Raw genomic sequence first — 17,439 nt, 5'->3', positions numbered from 1 at the left:
TGGCCATAGTTAGCCTGCCACTAAAAACAGTCTTACCCACTCCACAAAACACCCGACGCAAATTATTACGCCAGACTGTCGATGTAAATGTCTGTGTGTGTGTTAATGTTTGAAATAAAACTAACCTTGCATCACATGAATCGTTGCATGTTGAGGGACTATTTTCTCAGCAGTAGTGGAATTTTACTTTGCCGCTAAGGTAGGTGCCAGGTGATATCAGTCCGCCGCTGCCGAGCTTTTTATCAGGAAGTACAACTCAGGCACCAGTGACCTCTGTAAATACAAGGACTGGATGGAATATTTTAAAAAAGTGTCTCCACACGTCTCCAACACTCTGGCTAACTAGAAAATGAGGTCCTATGTCCAAAATTCAAGACTGTCTCTTTAACATGTTTTTTGAATAGATTGTATACTGTTAGGTCTGTGATGCTGCCAGGGACTGTTCCACTACTGAGATTCTGTGATGGAACGATGCAGTCTCCATGGGCCGCCCCTCGAATGAGTTGCTGTGTGGTGGTTCTGATCTGAGACAGTGGAGGAGATGACTGGCCATGGATGATTTTATAAATGAGACAAAGGTTTGAATTACTTAATGAGGTTTTCCCAGCTTAACAGGTTGTGCTTTTTGCAGTGGTGATATCTCATGAGCTTTTTGTACAATATTTTTATTGTCTGTTTGTATAGTAGTTCTGGGTTTTAGGATGGTTTTGTTTGCATCAGACCAAGTTGTTAAACAGTAAGTGATGTGTGGTAGGGCCATTGAATACATGAACATTTTTGCAGCCTATAAAGAACAGTGGGATCTGATGTACCGGAAGTTTGACATATTAAATCTGACTTTTTTTAATGTATTTATTAACTAAAGGTGCACTGTGTCACTTTTCTGATGGTGGTTCATTACTAGTTTGTGTTCATGAGGAAGTTCTTGCTTTGTCTAGAATATTCCACAGTGCAATTTATCAATCTCCATGGAAACAAGCATGTAGTGTTACTAAGTTACTTTTCTGTACTTGCTTTGTCTAGAATGTTCCACAGTACAGGCAACTCACAATCCTCATGGAGACAAGCAGGTGGTGCCACTAAGCCAAGTTACAGGTCAGATCTGTGGAGAGATAAGATTGCATATTCTTTTTAAGGATATATTTTGGCAATATTTAAACTCCTAGTACAAAGAGTAAAACACACATTTTTCATATAATTTACAAAAATCTTCCACTTAATAAAGCAAGATTTATTTATGCAGCTTTCTGTTCATAGTGAGTAAAATAACTGCTTGACAATAAAGGTTCATCAGTATCACTCGTTTCCCATGTACAAACGTACTCTCTCCCATGACAAAACAACATCAAATCACAGGGCAACATCCAGTCACATGACTTCTTGTAAGTGAAGGGGGTGGGGCATCTCTCATCTGAAACTGAAAGTATGAAAAGTCACAGTCGCTATTTCAGACATCAAAAAGGTATGTTAGATTTTCATTCATTTGTCACCCACATTTTTAGTCTTTATTCTGAAAATGCAATACAAGTGAGTTAATACGTGCTTGAATGAGGTAGGAGTGATTGTAATTTGAGTTTATTTCGAAATAGTCTTACAACAGGATTAAGTACAGAAGCATAAAGTTTTTTTTTTATTTATTTTAGTCTTATTTTAAGTGCAGAAGCATTTGTGTCCTAATTTCAAGTATTTCAAGAAAATATCTGCCTTTTTCTTATTGCAAGTAACATGAGACATTTATGCTTTTATTTTATTTTATGCAAAGAGAGTAAGATTATTCAAGCACTTATTAACTTATCTTAACTCAATATTTGTTTAAGATTGTTATTTTTTCCAGTGTTTTTACCTATTGCTGTGTTTTCCACTTATTAGGGATTAAGTTTATAAAATGTAATTTCAATAGAACGCAATAATGATTCTCACTGAATAATGCCACCAAAAAAAATAAATAAAAAATTATTTTACATTACATTGTACATTGTACTACTTACCATTTTTGTTGCACATGAAAGGGACTAGAAATTACAAATATTTTAAACATAAAGCAGGTCAACAAATCTGCATTTTGACAGTTAAAACATACCATAGACTTCTGACATGTCCTCCCTCTCCATTTTAAACTATAGAATGTGATATGAACCTAACATTCTATACTACGATATAGAAGAACAATAACTGGGTTTGCGATAACGTCACAACATTCTATATAATTCTATCTATATAATTATATAGTGGGTATAGTATAATATTTAACAATATGAGGAGCAGCTAAAATTAATGTTGTTAAATTTGCACTATGTAACTTTTTGGTTGGGGATCTGTCATCTTCTTGTTTCTTTGAATATGTCATTGCTCTGTCCTGGAATGTTCCACAGTATGACATTAAACAGCTCCTCTTTATCTTGGTCTGGTTTGGTCTCCATTAAAATAGAAACGTTTCATGCCATACTGTGAAACATTCCTGACAAAGCAATAATATCTCAGTGAAGAAAAGCATTTGACAGCCCACCACCAGAAAAGTTACACAATTCACCTTTAAAATGCTGATTTCTGCTGTAATACAGTGAATTCTTGGGTCCGGTCGCTAGTAGAAATGATCAGGTTCAGCATTTGTGAATTTACCTTTTGGATATATTGTGCCAAAAAACAATGTATTCCACAGGGAAATCTCACCTGCCCTTATTTACTATGATTACACAAGCAGTTTGTGAACAGGTAAATCTGGATATCGCCAAATAGTGACAAACAAAGCAATGAAACAATAGTTTCTAGTAAAGCAAGGCACCAGAAATAACTAATGCTTTAGACTCGAGCAGATATCTTACTTAAAGGTCTTATATTGCACAAAATTTACTCTTGTGAGCTTTAAGCCATAATGCTGTTATATATACCTGGAGTTGTATTTTGTTGGTTTGAGTAATCCTTTATTATTAGTCTGTCAACATCTCCAAAACTCAAAATGCTCTGTTCCACCTTGTGAAGTCATATGGTTTTCAATTTAACAGCGACCTTTCACCTTTTGTTCAGCAGAGATTGGAAATTCCAGGGCTGAACTCACCCAAATGAGTCTAGTGAACGATGAACGTGAATGGAGCTTACAAACACAAAATAAGGACATGCCAAATTTCACTATGAATAACTTTGTAGACCTACTTTGCCACGAAATATAAAAAAAAATGTCTACTGAAAACTTACTTAGAATTAGGAAACAACATTATAACAGATCAAAAAATAATGTAATATGGGCCCTTTAAAATGTTTGTGGATTAGCAGTGACAGCTCTTAAAATGCATAGTTTTCTTGTAGAGCTGTTGGGGAAAATCTACCCACAATCGTCATCTTCAATTATACGTTTTTCTCTAACTGTTAAACACACTTTGCTCCTGTTGTGGCTGCCTCGTGTTATCTAACTCATATCTTTTGTCAGAGTTACAATGGAGCGGGCTGGTGCAGGTGCAGAGGAGGAGCAGCCGCATAACTATGGTGTGAAAGTACTTCCCCTTAATGACTCCAAACCAGGACACTCTCACAACAAACCGTAAGTACTATCAGAAACTCATTCACACTCTCCATGTTTAAAAAAGCCCTGAAAACCCATCACTTTAAAACCACCATTCATGAACTTCCTTGTTTGTCTCGTATTATTATTATTATTATTATTATTATTATTATTATTATTATTATTATTAGTAGTAGTAGTAGTAGTAGTAGTAGTAGTAAATTCAAACCTGCAGTGTAAAGGGCATAGGTTTACATAGGGAAAGTGGGGACATGTCACAACCAATATTTGGGGAAGACAAAAAATAGTCCCTACCAATTTTTGACATTTTATTTTAAGAAACAAAAATATACATTTATTCAGATATTTTTCTAAACTCAATAGTATTAATTGAACACGTTTTAGTTCACATTTTGTTTATTAGACGCTCTGAGATGTATTCAGTGATATGATGACAGGGTTACCCATGCTGCTATTTCACTGGCTGCAACAGAATGATGTCATTAGTGGTGCCAGGAGCCTAAACTGGTTGGACAGTGGCAGCACCCAAAGGTGGCGGTTTGAGCAGGCGTGAGTTAAGATGCTGTGCACCAAACTTAGAAAAACTTTTCAGAAGGAACTTACTTGGGTTCATCTTCAATTAAACTTGCCTTATAATGAGCCGCTGCGGAAAAAGAGTGACTATCTCCACAAGTGCACCTCCCAAACAGAGCCCTACTCAACTCTGCTGACAATATTCCATGGAAAAAATATATGGACATGACCTCACAAAGACCTCATCAACAACAAGCAAAGAGAAATCAGCTACAAACTTCTACATCGCTGTTATCTGCTAAAGAATCACCTTAGAAGGGCAATGGACACAAACTGTACATTTTGCAAACTGAAAAATGAAACCAACTCTCACTTATTTTGGACCTGCCCAGACTCTGTGTGTTTTTGGAAAGAATTTATAAAACATATACGCAATTTCTTCTCCCATTTTACCCTCTCTTATAAAGATATACTGTTTGGTTTTTGCAGTGTGCATCATACAAAAAGTAAACGATATTATATCATTAATCTGCTAATCAAGTAACCTATCAGTTGGTTTCATGGGGGGGGGGGGGGGGGGGCTTAAAGTGCATGTGACATGTTAAACTACTGCTTTCACTAAAACATAGTTAATAATATTGTATAAAAAGACTTGGCATTGTATAAAAGTACAAAGGGTTGTAATAAAATAAAGTCATCTGCCACAAACAGTCCAAAGTCCATGGCTAAAGCAAGTTGGGTCTGATTTTGACCCCTGCTCCCCTTTTAAACCCCCCAGAACAAAAACATTTTAAAAGATTAAAATTTCACTTGGATTATATTTCATATATAAACATAAATTGTGCCAAGTTTGAATAAAATCTTTGAACGTTACAGTAAATTGAAGGGGTGCAACAAGACATAATTTCCATGAGATGAGACACACCACGAGATTGGGTCCACGAGGACAAGACAAGATGTGATTTTGACATAATATACAATAAATAAGCAATCCATTTCACAATTTTGGCTTCACTATCTTAATTTATTTTATGTAATACTTTAGTGATCATTGTGGAACTGCTTTTTGGAATTATAGTTTCTCAGACTGCAAAACTCACCAGCTCTTAACTCTTTGTTGTCCAAGCCAAAGGTCAATTCATGGGGGAAAAATCTGAGTGCTGAGTGTTTAAACTGCTTAAACAATTGTGTATAAATCATCTCTGTGTTTTGGATGGAATTTTCTGTGTTGATGACATAGGTCGAGGTGTTCTAATTATAACTCATTACTACTAACTAACTAGCTGTTTGTACTTTCCCTCTGAACTTATTTTTCCACAAACTGCCACTTAACTGATGTAAAACCCTGATAACTATTCACCACTGGTACTGTCCCACCAAAGCAAAGCACAATAAATGTTGTTTGTTTCAGAGTGGAGAGTTTCACACAGAGAGCAGAGTCTACAGTGTCCAACCAAGTGTCTCTAAAGAGTGACTGTTCTATTTACCTGCCCCCAGAATTCAGCTCTGTCTCACTACAAGAACCACTGTAAGTTTTTTTTTTAACCCACTATCATGTTGTAATGTTGTTCCCTCATTAAAAATGTGCCCGAATAATTTTTAGATGTCACGTTTGAGTAATTTGCCCCGTTTGAACCTGTTTGATACGATTAGCTGTAGATTCTGCGCAGTGCTCCCACCACAAGCCTAAGTCACCCACACTCCCGCACAGTTCTCCGTAAATGTACAAAATCATGATACAAAACTGTGCACAACAACTTGACAAATGTAGCTCCCTATACATATTCACTATATGTCACACAAAAGCCCTGTCTGTGAGAAGGGCTCTGAAGGGGGAGTGGTAGTGATAGTGCATGGAGAGAAAAGGGAGGGGGGACTCACCGCATCAAAAACAAGGTTCATTTGGTTTTCTGATAATTTATGTTATTAGGTTCTTTTTTAGACTGCTCACATACCTGACAGTTATGAAAACAAACTCTTGGGCTGAAATAAAACCTAATAACATACATTGTTTTTGGCGAATATATTGCAATTCAAAAAAATAAAAGGCACTATGATAATTTAAACGTTGGGTGACAGAAGTTAATACCTCATAGAAGTAAAATATCACCTCTTTAAACTCTATCTCAGCCTTCTATCTCATATCCTGCCACTGTCTAGTTTTTAAAAAATTGCAGTGAAAAATCTCTTTAAGCGGAAAGGTCCTCTACCCCCAACATTTGTGCACTGGATACATGATCTTTTTTTTATTTCTAAAACTAGAGAAGTTAACATTTTCTACACAACGAAACACAGTACACATACTTCTCTGTAAAAGTTAAGCCAAGTTAAGATTTAGGTTTTTTAATTAATTCTATCATGAGTTGAATAAATTTCACTTGATAAGTAAAATGATCTACCAATGGTCTTACTGCGCTTAAGAAAAATCTGACTCATGGCGGAGTGGAGATGATGTAACATCATAGGAAACGTCACCAGAGATGATTTATATGATCTTTGGGGTCACATAACCCACGTCACCAAAAAATATAAATAAATACATAACCTACGTCACCCTGAATCGCAATAATGGTGACGCACAGTGTATTAGATAAGTAACTTAAATCTGACTACTGGTTTGGAAATAGCAGTGCGTTATACTACTCGTTACTGAAAAAAGTAGTCGGACTACAGTAACGTGTTACTAAATAGACTGGACATGAATAATGCAACATCATTACTACATTAAAGGTAGACTATGTAACTTTTTGATTGGGGGTCTATCACCTGCTTGTTTCTATGGATATGACATTGCTCTGTCTGGAATGTTCCACAGTATGAATTTACTCAGCTCTACCTTACATTTATCTCATTACAGGTGGTTTTATAGCTCAAAAATACCTAGAAAAACAGGCATTCTGACTGTGAGCGGGGTTGCCTCTCCAGAGATCTGGTCTGTAACTTGGTTTGGTCTACATGAAAATAGACAAGTTTAATACCACACTGTGAAGCAATCCAGATGAAGAAAAACATCTCCAAGACAAGCATTTGACAGACCCTCCACCAGAAAAGTTACACAATGCACCTTTAAGTACACTAAATGTTGTTTGTTTCAGAGTGGAGAGTGTCACACAGAGAGCAGAGTGTACAGTGTTTAACCATGTGCCTCTGAAGAGTGACAGTTCTATTTACCTGCCTCCAGAATTCAGCTCTGATCCACTACAAGAACCACTGTAAGTCATCCAGTCATTAATACTATACACTACCAGTCAAAAGTTTGGATACACCATCTTATTCAATGCTTTTTTCTTTATGTTGACACCATTCTATTTATGTTCACATGTAAGACATCAAATATATAATACAAGATGTGTGGAGTTATGTAGCTTTTTTATATTTTAGATTCAAATTCCTCAAAGAAGTTACCCTTTGCTTTGTTGACAGTGCTGTAAACCCATGACCTTCTCTTAATATTTTTTTTAAATATACATTTCGAACATTTATAAAATCCAAAATGAAAATTCACTTTTATTCATTTGGATTGATTGATTAGATGTTGACGTCTTGGATCTTTGCTGCAGATTTTTCACTACAGATTTTATACTTTGAATTTTCACAGTTTTGACAGAATTTGAAAATATATGTACTGAATATTTAAAAGGTGACATTTTTATTTTGAATTTGTAAACACTTTGAAAATTTAATTTCATCAGCTGAAATTCAGAATTAAACTAACTTAAACATGTTTTTTCAGAGCTGAGTTTTCAGAGTTTTCAGAGTGAGAAAATTCAAAGGGAGAATTCAGCAGCATATAAAATTAAGAAAATTTCATGCTGTTCTTTCCTTTCTTTCTTTCCTTTCAATGACTCATACATAACCATGTGTATGTGTGTGTGTGTGTGTGTGTGTGTGTGCATGCGTACGTGCGTGTGTGTGTGTTGATGTTCACAGAGACAATCCTGGTGCAGGCTCAGGTTCGTTCTGCTGTGTCTGTGGAAGACAACTGACTGATCCAGTCATCACCAGCAGGGGGCTCTACTGTCAGCCGTGTTACTCTGAAAACATGGACCATTCCTGGTCATCACTGCAAAGTAAGAAATGAATATAGTCTCTGCTTGATTCTAAGAGTAAAATGTTAATGCTAAACTCTGTTAGACCACTTCAGCATTTCATAATCTGTGATTTGAAGACAGGACTGGCAAGAAGTGTGCAGTCCACAGACATGAGGACATTTTGTAGATGTAAATTAGCATCTTTCAGGATGCACTGAAAAAAAAAGGTTGCTGGATTTGCGTAAAAAACTTATGGAAAGCGGTTGCATGCAATAAAATTATGTTTAGACTTTGAAACTTATTTCGATCCCCTCTACACATATTTTTCTCAGAACATGAACATTACTTTTTCATGTTGATGAAATTTGATCAAATCATGCTGAATATGCATCTTATGGTACCTTATCATGAAATGTATAAGTATGTATAATTTAATTTAATTGATCTAATTCTGTAAAAGAATACAAAAACAGTCTTTAGTTTTCCACAGTTCTGTTTTGTCTTAAACAGAATCAAACACAAAGAGAGCACAGGGACAGAGACACACAGTTTGGAGCTGGACAATGTGAAGATTTATTCCAGTGAAGAAGCTCTGGTCTCTGCCTGTGGACACAGGAATAACACATGATGATCACATTCTGATGATCTACTCTGTTCTACATGTTTAAATACACTTAAAGCACTTATTATTACAATAATGGACCAGAACAGAATCACAAGAACATTAGAACTGTATCTGCAGAAACAAAACTCACCATGTGCTGCTTTTCTTCCTCTAAACACAGTAACAGGGGGGGAATCTGGTATAAAGTCTCCTAGTGCCACATCACCTTGTAGAAGCACGATAACTGTTTCAATAGAAGTACATTTTGAAAAAAATTTTAAATAATTTTAGTTGGTTTACTTACTTTGTTCATCTGTGGTCTGTGTTTTGTTGGTTCTCAAACATCTTCCTTTTTTCTGAAACATCAACTATAACATTCATGAACTTCCCCACAGCTCCAGCAAAACTCTGGACGTCACTCTTTGTAGACGACTCTGGAACAAACACGTTCAAATCTTAGTACAAGTGTCACACTCTTGTAGATGGACAGTCAAATACAATTTGTTTGAAGCTGTCCTTACATTAACTCTAATTTCAAATGAAACACCACAAACATGTTTTAACATTGACGACATTCTAGGCCGGAGAAGCACATAATAAAATCTTTAAAAAGTCTTACCTCCAGATCAGCTCTCATAATCCTCCTGCTCCACACTGTGTGTCCTCTGCTCCTGGAACTGTCCTGTGTCCTGTTACATTTGAATTTTCCCTCCAAAAGTTTTGGGGAGGAGAATTCCAGAGGGAATAGCCTCACCAGAAATTATAATAAAATCATGTTTCCTCAACCTGATTAAAACCTACAGGTCTCACATCGGCCACAATCAAGTGACCTTTGTAAGATTTAAACATGCTTGACAGAGAAACGTAAAAAAGTGATGCTATTGTTGTCAAATTTCTTTTTGCAATTTGAGCAACCCCTCTCGGACCGTTTTTTCAGTGTGGCAGCAGTGGTGTGAGTTGCACCCTGACTGTGTACTTCATATGTAGTACCATGTAATGCACTTTGTACCAACCTGTATTAACATGTTGCAAGAACTCTCTACTCACTCAAAACACACTGCAGCTTTTTTGCTTTTCTGTTCAGTAATCCTTTCTTGTTACAGGTGACCATAAGAGGTATCTGATGCTGAGATATGAGCGCGTACATGAAGGAACAAACACAGAAAGTAAAACTTCTCTGAATAAGATCTACACTGAGCTGTTCATTACAGACGGCCACCGTGACCATGTCAGTACTCAACATGAAGAGAAGCAGCTGGAGACTCTTTCCAAAAACACTGCCCCTTCTGCTGCTATCAGGATCCATGACATCTTTAAACCATTACCATCTGACCTCAAACCCACCAGGGTGGTGCTCACCTGCGGTGTGGCTGGAGTAGGGAAAACCTTCTCTGTCCTGAAGTTCACTCTGGACTGGGCCCAGGATTTGGAGAACCATGATGTTGATCTGGTGGTGCCCCTGTCCTTCAGGGAACTCAATCTAGTCGGACAAAGTCGCTACAGCCTGCTGACCCTCATACAAGAGTCTCATGTTTCTCTACAGGAGATCACAGCTGAAACACTGGCCCAGGGGAAACTCTTGTTCATCTTTGATGGCCTTGATGAGAGCAGGCAAACTCTTCCCTTCCACGCTTGTAAACACATTACTAGGGTAACACAGAGAGCCAAAGTTGGAGTGCTGCTTGTGAACCTTATCAAAGGCACGTTGCTTCCTTCTGCCCTTATATGGATCACATCTAGACCAGCGGCAGCCAATCAGATTTCTGTGCAATTTGTGGATCGATTTACTGAAGTCAGAGGCTTTGTCACGGGCAAACAGAAGGAGGAATATTTCAGGAAGAGGTTCACAGATGAGGAGCTGTGTTCCAGAGTTCTCGCCCACATCACCAAATGTAAGAGCTTGAACATCATGTGCCAGATCCCAGTTTTCTGCTGGATCACAGCCAGAGTCCTGGAGCACATGTTCAGGGTGGAGCACAGAGGAGCCCTGCCCCGGACCCTCACTGACATGTACGCTCACTTTCTGCTTGTGCAAACTCTCAGGAAGAGGAAGTACAAGCAGGAGACTAGTGTTGTAGAGCTGACAACGGTTGATGTTGAGGTTATTCAAAAGCTAGGGAAGCTTGCTTTCAATCATCTACAGAAAGGGAACTTCATGTTCTACCAAGAAGACCTGCTTCATGTAGGTCTGGATCTGACTGAAGCCTCAGTTTACTCAGGACTTTGTACAGAGATCTTCAAACATGAGAGTGTTACTTTTAGTTATCCACAAACAATCTACTGTTTTGTCCATCTAAGTGTCCAGGAGTTCCTGGCTGCAGTTTACATGCATCACTGCTTCAATAAAAAGGCAAAAAGGTTTCATAAGTCCTGGAAACAATACTCAACAGTTGATGTCTTTCTCAAAGAGGCTTTGAAAAAAGCTTTAAATAGTCCAAATGGTCACCTGGACCTTTTTGTGCGTTTTCTTCACGGTCTTGCGCTGGAGTCCAACCAGGAGCTCCTGAAAAATATACTGGGTCCCATACAGACGGGCCCAGAGGTGAGACAAAAAGTCATCAACAACTTGAAAGAAATGAACGCCGGAGACATTTCCCCAGACAGAAGCATCAACATTTTTCATTGTCTGACAGAGTTACATGAGCGCTCGGTCCATCAGTACATCCAGGACCTTCTGAAGTCAGGGAACAGGTCAGGAAAGCTGTCTGAGATCCAGTGTTCTGCACTGGCCTACATGCTGCAGATGTCAGAGGACGTCCTGGAGGAGCTGGATTTAAAGAAGTACAACACCTCACCGGAAGGATGCTTGAGACTGCTCCCGGCTGTGAGGAACTGCAGAAAGGCTCTGTAAGTGTTGTCAGGATTTGAAAATGGTATATATTGCATAATATATGATATATTTAACATCATATATTATGTTGCTTCTCAACACCATTTTTATCACCATTGTTTATCTACAATAATTTTACTAATTCTCTAATTCCCAGACTTTCTGACTGTAAACTCTCAAAGATTCACATTGAAGTTGTGGCATCAGCTCTGAAGTCCAGTCCGTCTCACCTGGTGTTCCTCGACCTAAGTTTAAACTCTGAGGTGAATTCTGAAATGAAGGTCTTATGTGAAGGACTGCAGAATCCACACTGTCAACTTCAGACTTTAAGGTAAGTCCTCCCTCTTTAGTCAGGAAAGATCAGAGTCAGTACTACCTCTGGTGTAGAACACATGACACATAAGACATACCTTTATGCAAAAGTCATTTGTGGCAAAGGGGTGAAACATAATATTTATCAGGAGTTTATATTTAAATGTTTAAAACACACTTTTGATCATGTTTCTTACATTCACACCTTTCATAAACAATAGAAAGGGCACACACAAGTGCACACAGAGAGGCTAATTCTGAAAATGTATATATATATAAATTATTTATTTTTATTTATTTATTTTTCTCAGATTAAACAGTTGCTCCCTGTCAGAGTCCAGTAGTTCTTCTCTGGCCTTGTCTCTGAAGTCCAACCCCTCCCACCTCAGAGAACTCGCCCTGGGCGGTAATGTGCTGAATGACTCCAGTGTGGCTCACCTGTGTGCTGTCCTGCAGAGCCCACACTGTCAGCTGGAGACGCTCATGTGAGTGTGGACTGTCTGTATAGTGTATGTCACTGCTCAGGGCAGGGCCTGGATGTAGATATACACTGTACACATGCACAATGTTCTGCCTGTGGAACATGGTGGCACCTCCTCCTCTGCAAAGGCCATATCATAAATAAAGTGACTCTGATAGAGAGGAGGCCACTACTGCAAGTACCTCATACTTCCATATGTACTAATAAATCATTTTTTTCTCTATGCAGATTGTACCGATGCAGTTTGATGGAATCAGGCTGTTTGGCTTTGGTCTCAGCTCTCAAGTCCAACCTTTTGCATTTAAAAAAACTGGACCTTGGGTTTAATAAGATGACCAGGTCAGCGGTGGAGCATCTGTGCAGTTTTCTACAGAATCCAGATTGTAGACTTGAGACACTAGAGTGAGTTGAATTGATCTGTTACACATGAAAAGCTCCTTTGCTTCCACACAGGAAACTCAAAGGATTCAAGCTAATCAATTATAATGATCTGACTTTTTATGAGTTTTTATTCTTGGCAACCATTTCACTCTCATAGAAAGTACTGTACCACTTCAGTCATGTATGTAGTTCATCATGAGTCATGATCACATTCACCGCAACCAGACTGAAATTTTCACAAAATGACTTTAAACACATTCACACATATATCCATTCACAGTTTGCATTCCATAAAAATCTACACAACAAATCAACTTTTTAAAAGACATTCTTTATTTACATGAACATGTTGTGTTGTCAGAGGCAGGAGCTCTAGTGCTTGGAGCTCCACCATTTCCTCTTCATCTTGGTGATCCATTTCATAGAAGATCCCCCCTCCTTCACCTTTGCCACTTTGACACTGTGCATGTCGGCCAGTCTCCACCGGTGTTTCAAAACAGCAGGACCAAAGTGGTACACAAAGGCACCAGCATCATCGTCCACTCTGTCCTCAGTTTTAGCATCTCTTTTCAGAGTGGGCTTCACTTTAACCGGAGTAGAGTTTATGACAACAACAGTGGGCTCTAAAGGGGGCTGGGGCTCTGATGGAGCTGGTTGGTCCATCATTGCAGGACTTTTTACCTGGAGGTCTAAGAGGTCCTCCTCTTTCTGCTCCTGAAGAGGGTCAGACAGCTGATGAGCTTTGGAAAGTAACTCTTCCAGAGCACTGACTTTCCTCAGCAGGTCCTCCTGTCTCTCCATTAAGGCCTTCCTCTCCTCACACCAGGCCTTTTGTTTGACGCTCCACTGTTCCTCTCTATCTCTGTAGAGCAGCTCTCTTTTGAGCGCTTCCTCTCTTCTCCTCTCCTCTCTTTCTAGGAAGGCCTTTTTCTCAGCCGACCACTGTTTGTCTTGCTCTCTCCAGTGGTTGATTTCGACCTCAAATTCCTCTGTGAGAGCAAAGATTATTTGCAGTTTTGCCAACATAATGACTTTAGTCAGGGAAAAGTTTCACACAGAAGGTGAAGAGTTTGACTAGAGCAGTTTGCAGTGCGTGTCGTCTGTAGAGTGTCAGAAGTGATATGACGGAGAAATGTAACGCCAGCACAACACTTGTACTTTGACATTATGTTGTCATGGCGATGATGTAGAATGTTCAAAGGCCTTGGCGACTGTTGCTACTGCAAATTATTTTTATTAAAAAATATTATAAAAACATCTCTAAAACAACCATAATATTTATTTTATTATACGTATGATATGTACAAGTACTCTGCAACGGTCAGAGTCCATTTCTATTCTATTTCTATTTTTATTTCTTCTATTCTATTTCAGACTGAATAACTGCAGTTTACCAGAGTCCAGCTGTAGCCTCTTGGCCTCGGCTCTGAAGTCCAACCCCTCGTACCTGACAGAGTTTATCCTGTGGGGGAACAACCTGAAGGAGGCAGACGTCCAGGAGCTCCTGGATCTGAAGCAGAGCCCAAACTGTCGACTGAACATTCTACTGTGAGCACTTTATGAGTGAAATCAAATCTGATTATTGTGCAAAATAAAATGAGTTCATTAGATTAAACACAACAAAATACACAACACATCTGTAAAAGGTTTTGCATGCCCTACTGTGTAAACATCAAATAATTACAACACCAACTGTCCATGTGATCAAACACTTTTATAAAGTGGTACCAAAGGAGGCTATCTGCTATGTTTGAAGTCAGCACTGTTGTGTAGAATTTTATATTTAGTTTAAATGTTACCTACTCTTTAACACTTTTTTAACGTTTTTCTCATTAGTTGGCGGTGAATGGACAAAAGCACTTGACCACACTGTTCTGTTTCTCCTGGATCCTCCCTGGAGAAATATCCCACCTGTGGAAGGGCTTTGGAGGGTCTATATGGGATCGCCTTGGGACCTGGGCTGGAGGAAGTGTCTGGGCCTCTGGCTTTAGACTGCTACACTCACTAATAATATAAAATGTAAAGAGTTGTCTGAGCTTCTTGAAGGTGCTGTACCTGATTTTACTTACACTTCCTGTATTACACAATTGACACAATTACACATGTTTGAGTAATCCTTTATTATTAGTCTGTCTACATCTCCAAAACTCAAAATGCTCTGTTCCACCTTGTGATGTCATGAAGCTGTTTTCAAGTTACCAGCTATGCCTTTTATTTTTTGTTCAGTAGAGTTTGGGGGCTGAAATTTTTCCAAGTGATTATAGTAAAGGTGTATAGAATTTAAAAACACAGTAGAGCACTTTCTGCATTACCACATGACAATGCAAGGTGCAGTGTTTTCTGTTTGAAAGAAGAAATTATTTTAAATATGCAGGGTTTATGTGTTCAACATTTGGGAATGAAAAAACTACATTCTAACAGATCAAAAAATCTTGTCATATGGGCCCTTCAAACATTTACAGTGTTCCAAACTTATTCCTCACTTTGCCAACGCATGCTCAGTTTTTTGTTGTTGTTGTTGTTGTTGTTTTTTTTTTTTTTAGCATTCTCTCCATTCTTAGCATCTTAGTTACCAAGTTTATAAGTGTTTTTAAGGCCTTCAATTCACATGCTAACAACAACTAGCATGCTAACAGCGCACTGATTAAAGTGAAACCATATTTGATACTTCTGATCTTTTCCGGACAGCTGAGCCTGTATTTTCACTAAGAACTCTGAACTCTTGTACTTGTACTCCAAATACCCTTATGTTGGGTATTAAAGGTGCACTATGTAACTTTTTGGTTGGGGGTTCCTTACCTGCTTGTTTCTGTGGGTATGTAACTGCTCTTCCTATAATGTTCCACAGTATGACATTAAAAACTCTACCTTAAATTTATTAAATTCAGGTGATTTTATAGCTCAAAAATACCTAGAAAAACAAACATTCTGACTGTGAGTAGGGTTACTGCTCCGCAGATCTGACCTGTAACTTGGTCTGGTTTAGTCTCCTTAAATAGAAAGGTTTAATACCGTACTGTGAAACATTCCAGATGAAGCAATAATATCTCTGTGGAGAAAAACATTTGATGGAACCTCCACCAGAAAAGTTACACAGTTCTTTAAGTTAGAATTTGGATGTGCATCATGTATTACGTTGTTGGTAATATTTTTGTCTGTTTTATATAAATAGGTCAAGCCTGTGTTACTTGAAACTGGTGAAATATGTTTTTTTTTACTGAAATAACTGTTCTAAAATTTGTTTTGTTTTTGTTTTTAAGCTTCAGATCAAATGAAATATTGCAGCACACTTTTATGAGACTGGATGTGGCATATAAAAAATAACTGACATATATATTTTATAATGATAGAGTTATGCAGCTATTTATAAGTTTAAGTTAAAAAATAAATTAAATCATGTGGCCAGTGAGCAAAAGTATAAAAAAAAAATCCAACTGAAAACAAAATATTTATATTTATTTTTTCCATTTACTGTATGTACATTTCTCATGTGAACTGTGTTAAAGTAACTAGGAAATTTTAACTATAAAATAAAAATGGAAGTGCTTGCTTTTGCAAATGAAACTTAAGATTTTCTCTCTTTTTCTGTGTGTGAATATCATGGCATTAAAGGTGCACTGTGTAACTTTTCTGTTGGAGGGTCTGTTATCTGCTTTTTTCTGGAATGTCCTGGTGTGGCATTACATATCCATCTTGCATTACATGGGTTTTTATTGACCTAAAAATTTTCTTACAGTGTATGGGCTCGCCTCTCCACAGATCTGACATGTAACTTGGCCCTTTGGTGTCACCTGCTATCTCTGTAGCTTTAGACAAGTGGAATGCCATACTGTGCAACATCTCCATGGAGAGAAGCAGGTGACAAACCCTCCACCAGAAAAGTTACAGTATCTTGATAATATGTAATTATGCATAGAATTCAACTACTGTATATATTATTTCTATCTACTCAAGCATCTGACAGATTACTCATTTCATGTATAGTTTTATTGCTTTAATTGTGGGGAAGTTTATCATTTTATTTTCTGGTTGGACAAGAGCAGCAGATATGGCACGGGATGTGATGTACAGTATGTAGAGGTAATTTCATGACTGATACAGAAACCATGAGCTAAAAATAACACAATATCTATAATTAGACTTATAAAAAACTGAATGACACATTCGTTTTTGATAAATGAGTGTTTAGACTTCCAAAACAGTTTTGTATAAATCATCTCTGAATTTTGGATGGAATTTTCTGTGCTGATGACATAGATTGAGGCTTTCTATTTATAACTCTACACTACTTCCTGTATGTTTGTACTTTCCTGCTGAACTTATTTTTCCACAAACTGCCACTTAACCTTTGTAAAACCATGATAACTATTCATCACTGGTACTGTCCCACCAAAGCAAAGTACAATAAATGCTGTTGTTTCAGAGTGGAGAGTTTCCACACATAGAGCAGAGTCTACACTGTCCAACCAAGTGTCTCTGAAGAGTGACACTTCTATTTACCTGCCCCCAGAATTCAGCTCTGACTCACTACAAGAACCACTGTAAGTTTTTTTTTTTTAATCCTTCTCCCATGTTATAATATTATTCCCTCATTAAAAACATGCCTGAAGTGGTTTTAGACGTCATCCATGCATGTTTGAGTAATTCAGCGATCTCTCCTTGACCCTATTTGAACCTCTTTCGTAAGGTTAGCTGTAGACTGAATCCATTGCTCAGTCCACAAAGCAACATCACACAACAATTCTCCATTAATGTGCAAAAGCATGTACA

The 17,439-nt window shown here is 37.9% G+C and overlaps 1 protein-coding gene across 2 annotated transcripts; it reads left to right on the top strand.

Annotated features, from left to right (window-relative positions):
• Positions 1-1,375: 1,375 nt before the first annotated feature.
• LOC110174314 (protein NLRC3-like) lies at positions 1,376-16,226 on the top strand. Of its 2 annotated transcripts, XM_055163778.1 has the most exons (11): positions 1,377-1,462; positions 3,425-3,535; positions 5,442-5,558; positions 7,126-7,242; positions 7,961-8,100; positions 9,769-11,512; positions 11,653-11,826; positions 12,119-12,292; positions 12,517-12,690; positions 14,044-14,217; positions 14,506-16,226. In XM_055163778.1, the coding sequence occupies exons 2-11, from the start codon at positions 3,432-3,434 to the stop codon at positions 14,513-14,515; spliced, it is 2,928 nt and encodes a 975-aa protein (XP_055019753.1). In that variant the 5' UTR covers positions 1,377-1,462; positions 3,425-3,431; the 3' UTR covers positions 14,516-16,226. The 2 variants fall into 2 exon arrangements, with proteins under 2 accessions (XP_055019754.1, XP_055019753.1); XM_055163779.1 differs by lacking the exons at positions 14,044-14,217; positions 14,506-16,226 and adding an exon at positions 13,031-14,027 and having other exon boundaries at positions 1,376-1,462.
• Positions 16,227-17,439: the final 1,213 nt, after the last annotated feature.

The sequence above is a fragment of the Boleophthalmus pectinirostris genome, unplaced genomic scaffold, assembly GCF_026225935.1.
Source record: "Boleophthalmus pectinirostris isolate CB_2022bp ecotype Guang Dong unplaced genomic scaffold, ASM2622593v1 HiC_scaffold_6, whole genome shotgun sequence".
NCBI classification, from domain to species: Eukaryota; Metazoa; Chordata; class Actinopteri; order Gobiiformes; family Gobiidae; genus Boleophthalmus; species Boleophthalmus pectinirostris.
The sequence above is the reverse complement of the archived record's forward strand: the minus strand, read 5'-3'. Positions and strand labels throughout refer to the sequence as shown.

What these genes read in the sequence shown, in the direction of transcription:
- LOC110174314 (XM_055163778.1), top strand. Translation starts at nt 3,432, where the DNA reads ATGGAGCGGGCTGGTGCAGGTGCAGAGGAGGAGCAGCCGCATAACTAT. An exon ending in GTCTCACTACAAGAACCACT is followed by an intron (nt 5,559 to 7,125) that starts GTAAGTTTTTTT and finishes TGTTTGTTTCAG; the next exon opens with AGTGGAGAGTGTCACACAGA. An exon ending in GATCCACTACAAGAACCACT is followed by an intron (nt 7,243 to 7,960) that starts GTAAGTCATCCA and finishes TGATGTTCACAG; the next exon opens with AGACAATCCTGGTGCAGGCT.